Source organism: Cyrtonyx montezumae, unplaced genomic scaffold, assembly GCF_038088225.1.
Source record: "Cyrtonyx montezumae isolate F1298 unplaced genomic scaffold, pur_monq_1.0 scaffold_10, whole genome shotgun sequence".
NCBI classification, from domain to species: Eukaryota; Metazoa; Chordata; class Aves; order Galliformes; family Odontophoridae; genus Cyrtonyx; species Cyrtonyx montezumae.
Genome location: NW_027071826.1, coordinates 813170 through 824334, shown reverse-complemented (window position 1 = coordinate 824334; position 11165 = coordinate 813170). Strand labels below are relative to the sequence as shown.

The window sequence follows — 11165 nt, the reverse complement described above, 5'->3', positions numbered from 1 at the left end:
CCCTCCGCTAAACGCGGTGAGAGACGGGAAGGCAGAGACGTCGGCAGGAGCCCTCGTCAACGGCGGGAAAAGGAGCCCTTCCCCACAGAGCGCTTCATGGCGGACACCATTTTGCGCTGGGAAATCCTACCACTGCCAGCCTCACTTCAGGCAAAAGGATCAACATGAGTGACTGGGACACGCTGCTGACAGCACGACGGCGCACTGAGCGCAGCTCTTCCACTCGGGGAAGCCCGCGCTGCCTCCCACTCGCGTTTCCGAGCGATTTCAGCACCTCGTTTCCACCACGCGCCCCGCCCAACATGGCCGATGCCCCCGGAGCGAAGCCCGCCCACCTCTCGCGCACACGCCTCCGATTGGCTGCCGGGCCGCCGGTGGGCGGGGCGACGGTCTCCTAGGCGACGTCTTAGCGGAGGGAGGCGCTGCATGGGGGGCAGCGGTGATGCTGCGCCCTCTGCCGGCGGCGGAGAGCACTGCGCTCCGTTTGCCAAGTCCGGCGTCCATGGCTGTGGTGTCCATGGCTGTGGTGTCCATGGCTGTGGTGTCCATAGCTGTGGTGTCCATGGCTGTGGTGTCCATGGCTGTGGTGTCCATGGCTGTGGTGTCCATAGCTGTGGTGTCCATGGCTGTGGTGTCCATGGCTGTGGTGTCCATGGCTGTGGTGTCCATGGCTGTGGTGTCCATGGCTGTGGTGTCCATGGCTGTGGTGTCCATGGCTGTGGTGTCCATGGCTGTGGTGTCCATGGCTGTGGTGTCCATGGCTGTGGTGGCATTCCAGAACCGTGGTAAAAACAGTGATACTAAAGACACAGCAATAAAAACTTCACACAATCACAGGGTTGGAGGAGTTGGAAGAGGTCACTGAGTCCAACCTCCACCCTTAAGTGGTTGCCTTCAAAGATCTTACTTTTCTGGTACATTTCCTTGCTTTGTTTCTTGACAAGTAATCTTGTTGTACACACCTTATCAAAAAATGTAGTAGTTCTGACTCAGTTATGCATTTTTGTAGATTGGTGTGAGCAGAGCCAGCCAACAAACTAAGGTACTGGAAGGTTAATCTTCCATGAACTGGTTAGAATTTTAAAATGAGCTCCCACTCCACATTCACCTGAAGTATTTAGAAGTCTACGAATGTTCATCACAGTCAGAGGAAATAGGGATAGGATTCAGCTGCATAGATACAGCCATTTAGTGCCACTTTTTCTGTATTAAGGCTCCTGGAACAGGAGCTGCCGGATACATTTAAGCCCTCTGAACCAGTACTAGACATGCTGTATGTTCAGCTGAACCCCATCACATATTGTAAAGGAATCCCATAGAATAATTAACTTAGTGTAAATACCTCCTGTGGTCATCTGCATGGCTTTTCAGGGTCCTTTAGCTATACTGGTTTAATCTCTTCACTAACCAAGAGTAAGAGTGTAGATACCTACACATGCCTTAATCTCAAACCAAATCTCATCTGTAATGAAATTGCATGTGATTTTTTTTTATTTTGTTAAAAACTTGTATTATTACATTTACAACCACTAATATACTAGCTTATAAATAATATGGATTTCTCGATTTTGATCTTCATTCAAATTGTCATATTTGAAAATTACTTTGTTTTAAAACAAAGGTGGATTTTGAAGTTTGATAAGAAGAACTCATGGAATACTCTGAAAGTGACTTGTGAACAGAAGAAAGCCATTTAACTGTTCCATACTGAATGTGGTCCAGATTGCACATGCATTTTGATGCACAGGAAGTTTTAAGAGAACCGAAGCTAAGCAGTACTGTAACATCAGTAAGACCATTTATAACTTATTTTCTACACCGTGGATATAAAGCAAACAATGGTTGCCTTTCATTTCCAGTGCATATGTAACGGATCATCTTATGAGAACACTGATCAAGGGGTACTGAAAACAGCAGCAGTGGAGATGTTTTTCTCAGGTTACCCTAGAATTGTAGGCATGAAATATTTCCCAAATCTAACTACTCTCACTCCTGTTGGGCAGCGTATTGAAAATATTACTGAAGCGTTGCTTGTTGTTCAGAGGGCTGTGGATTGCTGAACATTGTTTGCTGGTAAGTTAACTATGTGTTTTCTTTCTAGCCAGCTTTGAACAATTTCCAGTCCTTTACGATAACTGTAAGTTTCTTTCACAAGCACTTCCGTTCGTCTGAGGAAGAGCAGACAGAACTCCTTTTAAAAGGAGTCTGGATCCAACGCTTTGAAGCATGCAAAAATCACGTTTTAGGGACGGATCAAATTATCTCTGTTGAAATATTTGTTAACTATCTCTTAAATGTTTCTATATAATTATTTGTAATAACCTACATTTGGATGTTTTTCATTATAAATAATATTTTTGTAACTATAGTAGTTTTACTGAAACCCTTTCCAGAAAACTGGTTAGAACACAAACATTCCCATGAAAATAATACTATATTTAAGGTCACATAATTATCCTGAGCCATTATATTTGCTACAACCCTTTCTTCATTAGGTTAATGGAAAATCTAAATTTGCGTAATTCTTCTCAAAGGGTGTGGTATCGAATTGAGCAGAACTACCTAACAGTAGTGGTTACAATACACCATCTGCACTGGTTGATGGTGCATTGACAGCAAGAGTGGCATTTTACTTGGTGCTGCAAGTACATCTTCTTCTACTTTAGAAAATAATTGGTCAGCAAAAATGCATAAATTTAGAAAAGCTTTACCTTATTGCAATGAAATTTCCAAGACTGAAAAGCTGGAAGCCCTAACAAAGCTGAACTGGATACTTGGGTTGAATAATAACCAAATTAAGAAGATAGAGAGGGTCTTGCTGTTTTTGCTATATGTTTCTTTTCTTCTCTTTTGTCCAATCCATGGCATATTAATAGTATGAAATCTAAGTACGTTATTATGTAAGGCTAACTTTAAGGATAACTGAACAACAGAAAGGGCAGTTTTAATCTTCAGTACATAAGAATTAAGGCTGAAACATTATTTAGAATTGAGTAAATGTCATGGTTTTCTGCATATGCAGAGTTAATTTAGTGAGCCATTTTCAGACCTCTGAGACTACTGATGAGGAAAGGATTTTTTTTTTTAGTATTCTTGCATCTGCAAACTTCTGTCTGAATTTCAGTATTATGTAAGAGATTACTATTCAATTTTTATGTATTTTCTTGTCTTGGAAGGATGAACTCCTATTCAGAAGAATTTCTATCTTGGGTTTTTCTCAGGCTGTCACATGTTAAATTATCTCCTAGGAAAAAAAATGGTTTCTTCTATCTCACCTCAAAATTAATATTCTTCATTCTGACCTTCGGGTTTTAGCCTAGTCCAGAACTAGCAAGAGTTCTAGCATTAGCAGTTTGGCATGTAAAAGGAGAAGGAATGTATAAATGCTCATTTCTAGAAAAAAACAAAAAAACAAAAAAAAAAACCAGCATTCTGATTTACCTGATTCGCATCAGGAAGACAGAATGCTGCAGCCCAGTCTGCTTTACCTTGAGAGAGCTCCTGGAAAGAAAGCAAGGCAGAAGGAGATAGGGAGACAGTAATTAAAATTAGTTAGAGTAGAAAGAGATGCTGATAGGGATTAAGTTACTGTGAATCTCTAAAGCCAGAAAGAGGAAGGGATAGAAATCAAAGTTAAGCGTGCTGATAGAGGAGGGAAGGAGAGCTGACAGAGAACAAGTGTAAAGCATTACTGCGTTACAAGGTAGAAATGATTATTTATTAGTTAGTACACTACAATTATTAGTGACAGCTCTCTGCAAAGAACTGCAGTGTCATCATGAAGACAAATGATTGACATCAATGATTCAGTTCCTGTAGTGTCCCAAGGCCAAGACATGGGCTGCAGCCAAAAGCTAATGAGTACTCATGGCACGAGGCACGATCTGTTTGGCTTTTCGTACCCAGCTGTGAAACTAAGGCTGGAGGACCACGTTTATTTCCATTGCAGTATCATTTACAAAGGCTTTTCAAGCTCTTTCCCTTTGGGCAAAATGCATTCTCTCTTTCCATGTCAAGAGAAAGCTATAGTTTACAACAGAGGCTAACATTGTTTAGACTCCAGTCAAATTTGTTTTTACATTTGAATGATCTGCCTCTTAGCCTCCAGGCTCTTCAGCGTTTGCAGTGCTATATTTGATTAAAACTGTATTGTTTAAAACATTCACAGGACTTACATGCTCTACAGAATTTGCAAGAGGTCAACTTTGCTGGAACTTGTTAGAAAAAAATAGGTAAGTGATGTTAGCCTGGCATCTCTAGCGTGAGAATTTTGGTCACTATTGTATTTGGTTTGATCTTTCTCTCATTCTAGAAGAAAAATGCTTACCACTTTGCATGGTTTAGAGTCATGTCCAGTATACAATTCTTTAATTTTAGGAAGTTGCTTGGACTTCAATACAAAAAGTGAAATAAAAAACCTCTCTGGTAAGAAATTATCTTCCTTCATGGTACATTCACACTTTGCATTTCTTTTCAGTGTGTTTTTTTGGGTGTGTGTTTGTTCTTGCTTGTTTTTAAATGATGCTTGGAGAGAGCTGACTTTACTGTGTGACACTGGAGGATCAATAACACGTGTCTGGGAACTGAGAATTAAATTACCCATAATGACACTTACCTGACCACTCTGTACACGTAGCTATGTTATTTCTTGTGTGTCAAGTCCTTTAAGTCCTGTCTTTACTGAAAATGTTTAAAAAATGTTATGACAGTGACCTCACATTCTTATGTTAAGCTTGAGTAAGACGAGGTCATGCTCTTGAGGAAGCAATCACTTTTCTAAAATAATATCTTCCTCTTAGTTCTTGACACCCCAGCTGGTCTTTGTGCTAAATTGTACTGAAATACCCATTTTTTATATAAAGTCTAGTGGCATGTTGTTATTATTTCTTTTTCCTTGTTTTTCAGGAGCTCACTAATTTGTCAAGACTACGGCATTTAAAAGATTTGGCCCTAAACAATCCTGTGTATGGGCCCAATGCTGTTTGCCTTCCTTCTAGTTATGCCATCCGTGTGCTGCATCACATACCACAGCTTCAAAGGTTTGCTAATAAGATGTTTCTAAAAAGCATATCAAGATTCTGACAGAGGTAATTCAGACTTTATGAATTTTTTTTTACTGGTGATGTGTTTCTCTGTCATCTCTGAGTTCCAGCCAGCCAAGGGGAGTGCTTTATGTTACTCCTCAGTACTGTATTAGCTTCTTAAAATTTGGAGTTTTGGCACAATCTGACAATTTCTGGACTCTATTCATGAGATTGTATTGAAATAAGTAATTTTGTCCCACTGAAATTTGAATGTATGAAATTCACAGCAGAAAAAACAAATCTAATTATTCAGATAATCTTTTACCCACTGCCAATAATTTTCTATAGCTGTAGCATCTCAGGCTGTTGCTTCTTAATAGTGAAACAAAAAAGATGACTGAAAATTGCAGAGGTTATGTTTATAACAAAAATATATGTTGGTCATCTAAGTAACAAATCTGGGGTATCTTATCTAAAGGATGCAGAAGAATTTACTGAAAATAAATCATGCATTATGTTTTGTTTTCCCATTGCTTATGTTGTAATTGAGGTACTTCCAGACGTCTTGCTATCCAAGCAGATCATCATAGAAAATAGAGTTCCATGCTTAAGAGTATATGAGTGTTATTAAGTAATATATTATATTAAGAGTATAAACTCTGACTAGGTTTCATTCCTCAGTGTATGAAGTCATATAATATATTTCAGTGTAGAATATGTCGTGTGAATCTTCACCTTTTTGCTTTGGAAAATTGTACTGGGGGAAAAGGGCTTGTAGCACATGAGAGGAGCTCACGGCTGCAACTGGTCTCAAAGGAGAAGTACGTTTGTTGATTTATCCAGAACACTGAGAGCATTTTCCTAATGATGTTATTTCTGACCATGATGAGATACTCTCTCATAGTAAGGCACGAGAAGAGTAGCAGTGATACCATGGACGTGGTGCTAAATGCCATCATGGATCAGAAGCTCACTCTATGCAGAGTTTTCATGAAGGAGGAATTAGATGTGTCTCTTCCGAAGAGTAGAAAGCTGTCTGTTCTCTCCTTGATGTTTTGCAGGATACTTAAGGCATACTATGCTCCTTTCAGTCTGGCTAGTTCTTGCTTTGTTTTTGTGTGTAAGACCAATAGAGACTGTTCCTAATGGCAAAAGTGGCACGGAGTCTGTAGAGCATCTAGTTCTGAAAGAATCATTTAGTTTTTGCGTTCAGGTGGAAATAATATACTGAGGCAGTGCAATTGAAAAGCTTGCTCATAAAGATGGAGAGGCTGTTGATCGTGTTAAGAATGGAACAACTGATGGAGTGGGAGAGCTCATACTATGAAATATATTGCCTTTACTTACACAGATTTCAGTCCAGTGCCTTGCACTGAACCCAAGCCCATCGTGGTCTTATTAGTACTGCAATTTGGACTGGTGTCATTATGAACAATAAATGGGAAAGTATGACCTCGCCCTGAAAGAGGTAATTCCCATAAAATTACAGCACAATGGAACTGATGAATCTTGGTGTTGTGGTCAGTACAGGACCTTACTATCCACACCTGTGATGTTATCACTTTCAGATTTTTTTTCTTAAAAATCAGTAGTTCTAGAGTCATTGATTTAATTTTCTTTATATTTTTCAAAAGCTAGATTAACTTTTCTCTTATGATATGAATTAATGCACACTCTTGGTATGTTGTTCCAGGCAAAACTTCTGTTTCTTTTTTGCAGAATTGGAAAAGATTACTGAACAGGAATGAAGAAGAAGAAGAGTTTTAACTTGTTATTACAGTCCTTGTTGTTGGAAATGGAAACAGTGGAAAACATTCACTTAGAGGAAGGTTTATCAAATAATCCCTGGTAAACTCCATAGTATACTCTAACATAGAATCTGTTTCTTGTGATTCAAAATTAATTGTTTTTAATAAAATAAGTTTATTACAGGGGTCTGGATTGTTCTGTAGCCTCAGTGTTTCAGTTAGGCTCCATTTGCAAGCAGCTGATTAGAGAAGAAATGTTTCCCTCGTCTTCTCTCAGTGGTTTGAAGCTTTGATTCCACAAAGAATGACTTTTCTAAGACAAAAACAATGACCAAGTTACCCAATTACTTTATAACAACAGTGATAGTAATGTTTATTCCAAGTTCCTAGAGATTTCTACGTGAAGAAGCATTAGAAGGTGCTTACATAATCTTTGTGGGAGTAACCTTGAAACCCATTTGAGGAGAGATTTGAATTTAGGTTGGCAGTATTTCAAGGGCTGTTTTCTGCCTGAATGCTCCAAGCTTGTCCACCTCAGCTCCACCTTCCTATTGTGACCTGGGATGTTTGTTAGAGCTGCAGGTAGCCCTGTTCTTGCAGATTCAACTTGTTGTTCATAACTAGCGTTCTACTTATTTTTAACATTACTTTCTCAAGCCAAGGATCTTTTGGTTTAGAGAAATTAATACATATTTTCGCTTAGAAATTAAGAAACTACTCTTGTAGGGAGAAAAATCAGCCTCCGTTTTTTTGGATGAGTATTCTTCACACAAAATCTTTTTGAGAAATACAGTCAAAATTATTACTACAAATAATAAAAGCTTTGCCATTTTTTCTTAAGAAAAATTTCCACTGATTGAAAAACTGGAAGATGCTGCACGTCTAGAGTGAATTTCTTCTTAGGGAGTATGACTACCAAGGTTAAAGAATTTTATAGTACCAGATGCAATTACAGAAGTTTGTCTTACCAGTCAGACATAGAGACAAGGGCCACGTGTTTACTAAGTGACCTCACTTGAATGCCACAGGGGATAGATGGTAGAACAGAGCTCTGAGCTCCAGCCCCCACATTCCCAGCTGGCCACTGGGCCACCTCTTCTTTCTCATGCTTTATGCTACAAACTGTTGTAGGTTCTTGCAGACTCTGCTCACTTCACTCATGGCTTCACTTATCAGCGTAGAACTGCTAATCTGTGTAGTGAAGCAGGATTTAAAGACATTGTAAATACAGCAGTGCAAGTAGAGAAAAAGTAGACAGTGAATCGCATATAGTAGGTACTAATGTCTGATGCTTAATTTTGATTGCAGCACTTGAATAAAATTAGGTAAATTTCGTTATCTCCATTTGAGAGAACAAAGTTGTAATGAAATGAAGCAGGCTAGATGTACTGCCTGTGATCCTTTCTTTTGAATAGGGAACAGAATACAATAGGTTGCACTGGAGAAGAAAATATTAACACTGTTTTCTCTGTGTATTTCCACATGCAGGTTTAGCTCCTGTTGTGCTCTAATTCAGTCACAATTTTGTAGCAGGGATTTCAGAGCGTACGATATCACTGGAGTGAAAATAAACCATGTATTTAGAGTGAGCAATCAAATTCTGAGGCTGAAATGTGAAGAGAAGTTCCAAACATTTATGGCAAAAGAAACTTTCAGTGCAGCGGAATAAGTGCGTTAAGTTTTAAGTGCTATTTAGTGTAGCACTGCCATGTGAACAAATTAAAATCTGTGATTTCAAAGAATAAAAAGACTTTGCAAAGCATCAAATAATATGGGACAATGAAGAAGTTTTCCTTAGATAAAGAATGTTTAGTTTCTGCCCCCTGCCATGAGCAGGGATTCCTCCCAACAGAGCAGCTTGCCCAGAGACACACTGAACTGCTTGGGGCACATCCAGGGATGGGCAGCCCTTGTATCATAGCTAAATCTACCTTCTTTTAGTTTGAAATCCATACCCCTTGTCATACCACTACATGCCCTTGCAAAATATCTTTCCTCCTTTATTGGAGGGCTATAGGGAAGCTGCTGTAAGATATCCCCAGAGCTTTCTCCAGGCTGAACACCTTAGCTCTCTCACTCTCTCTTCACAGGAGAAGTTCTTCAGCTCTTTGATCATCTTCATGGCCTCTTCTGGACTCAGTGGTCCATGTTCTCCTTCTGTTGCAAGAATGCACCAAGGGTCTCATGAGAGCAATGTACAGGGGAAGAATGACCTCCCTCAACCTCCAGTTTGCCCAATGAATTGCATCTGTCAAGTCAATTACCCAGGAGCTAATTCAGTATTCAGGCCATGGAAGTGCCTAGAAAGGGATGCATCTCCTTCAGATAATGGTCTGTATTTGTATGTATTTGTCCGCATAAATGTAAGGCTAAAGTAACATTTGTATTCTAAACCTGCCCTTCACTTTTGGTAGTGTCAAAAGGTTTCATTCCTTGGAACAGTCTCTGCTTAACTGAAGTATGTGCTTTCAAAGATAAGAACAAGTAAGAAGATCCCTCTTGGGATAAATATTTGTGCTAGTTTAGTCCACAGAGTGGAAATGAGCTGTGCCACACTGGATTTAGCCATTAATCCACACTAAGAATAGCTTACTTTTGAGAAATATACATTATCAGCAATGAGATTAAATCTGTACTGTATGGTGTGCATCCTTCCACTGATAAATTCCACTTTCTTCTTTTTGCAAGAAAATGCTGAGTGGGAACTGAGTAATAATTTTACCTCTTCTTTTTGATACACTCTGAAAATTCAGATGCCTGAAGGGAGCAGCATCTGTCTCTTTAAAAAGGAACTGGGATTGTTTCTGATTTTTTAGAGGGGAAGAAAAAGAAAGATCGTTGGGAAGATGATCACACCACGATGTCATGAAGTAGTTTTGGACAGTGCAGCAACAGAAGCATGGTGGGAGAGTAGCCTGTGATCTCCAGGTCTAGGTTAGTCTTCCACAGGCAGTGATCTTCATGCTGGAATTTAGCACATACTCATTGTGCATGAATAATTAGAGAACCAATTTAAATTGTTTAATGAGTCTGTATGGCAAAGAAAGTCTAATAGCAGGAAGGAATAAATTGGAAGTACCTTCATGGAAAGAGATATCTTTGATTTATTAACATTCTGAAATAAATGCTTAAGAACAGTGTGAGGGTTTTTTTATTATTATTTTTTTTTCCAATTTCCTCCACTTTAGAAATGTGGGTTTCTTTGGAACACGGAAATGTGACTGCAGTGGATGGCAGTGTGAGAGGTTTGTGTTTGACCACAAACTGGTCCTGCCAGAATGCATCACTGAGTTTGTTACACTGCTATGCACTTTGTTTTTCCTAGCATAATATTATAGGTCAAGTTTTCAATTTCACGTTTCAAAATGAAAAAAGCAGGTAGGTGAAATGAAAGCCTATTCTACTCACAGGATCTGCCAGGTCTAAGTCTGGTTCTCTTCTGTCCATTCTATCAGATCCAGATAAAACTTAACTTGGAAGTCAGTGAAACACTTTCTCCTCACACGAAGAGTCCAAGGAAGCTTTTATTCTGTAGTTGTAAAAGGCATAGCAAAGAAAACACAGATTCTTTAAGTAAGTTTTAATAGATAAAAGGAAATGTTCAGAAATAAATTCTCTATCAAAAGAATTCCTTCCTCTGCGGTACCATGGAAGGTACACCAATAGTACTGACTTTGCAAAATATCTTGGGTTTTTTAGGAGTTCTTTGTTGAGCAAAAGATTTTTTAAGTTATTTGGTTTAAACTGTGAGTTGTAAAGTTTTGGGAGAAGAAAGAAAGGAGATATATTTCATTCTGATATCATAAACAAGTTCTCGAGAGAGAATTGCTTCTATTTATTTTTAAATATAAACCAAATACTACTGCTCTTTCACTCATTTAGCTTCAAAATTTGCTGCCAAGGTGAAAAGGGTCATTTCAGACCCTGAGCTACGCTGTGTGTCTGGCAGAAACAAAAAAGTATGAACAAGAGCTCATGAGGATATTCAGCTCTGGGGAAAGGAAGGAATGGAGCAGAATTCATGGATGTGTCAGGTCTGCCTGGCCCCATGGTTCAGTTGGCTCTAGACAGAGATATATATGATATACAATAACTTATATAGAAAGCCACCATGTAGTGCCTTGGTTATGAGACAACTAAACCTCATTTTTAGCACGTCTGTGCTACAGAAAGATGATTTCCTAACTTGATTGCTACGAATTCCCTCATCAAACTTCTCTGGTCTGATGCTGAATGTTAGATTTATTATTTAAGTAAAACACAGAAAAGTACAAATCTTAGATGCCTTTTACATGTATATATATATGCACGTTATGTCAAAGACAAGTCTGTTTTCAACATGCAACGTAATTATGGAAAAGAATGAAAGAGAAGCACAGAAGTGTATTCTGTC

The 11165-nt window shown here is 39.0% G+C and overlaps 1 protein-coding gene across 1 annotated transcript in view; it reads left to right on the top strand.

The window, feature by feature from the left end:
* The first annotated feature begins 442 nt into the window (after nt 1-442).
* Nucleotides 443-11165, top strand: part of LRRC9 (leucine rich repeat containing 9) — a 49041-nt gene continuing 38318 nt past the window's right edge. The window contains 13 exon segments of the mRNA XM_065747330.1: nt 443-838; nt 1860-2020; nt 2022-2073; nt 2667-2709; nt 2712-2812; nt 4169-4232; nt 4378-4448; nt 4906-5047; nt 5050-5087; nt 8863-9103; nt 9961-9978; nt 9981-10052; nt 11054-11164. Of these exon segments, the coding sequence (XP_065603402.1) occupies nt 443-838; nt 1860-2020; nt 2022-2073; nt 2667-2709; nt 2712-2812; nt 4169-4232; nt 4378-4448; nt 4906-5047; nt 5050-5087; nt 8863-9103; nt 9961-9978; nt 9981-10052; nt 11054-11164 (1510 nt within the window).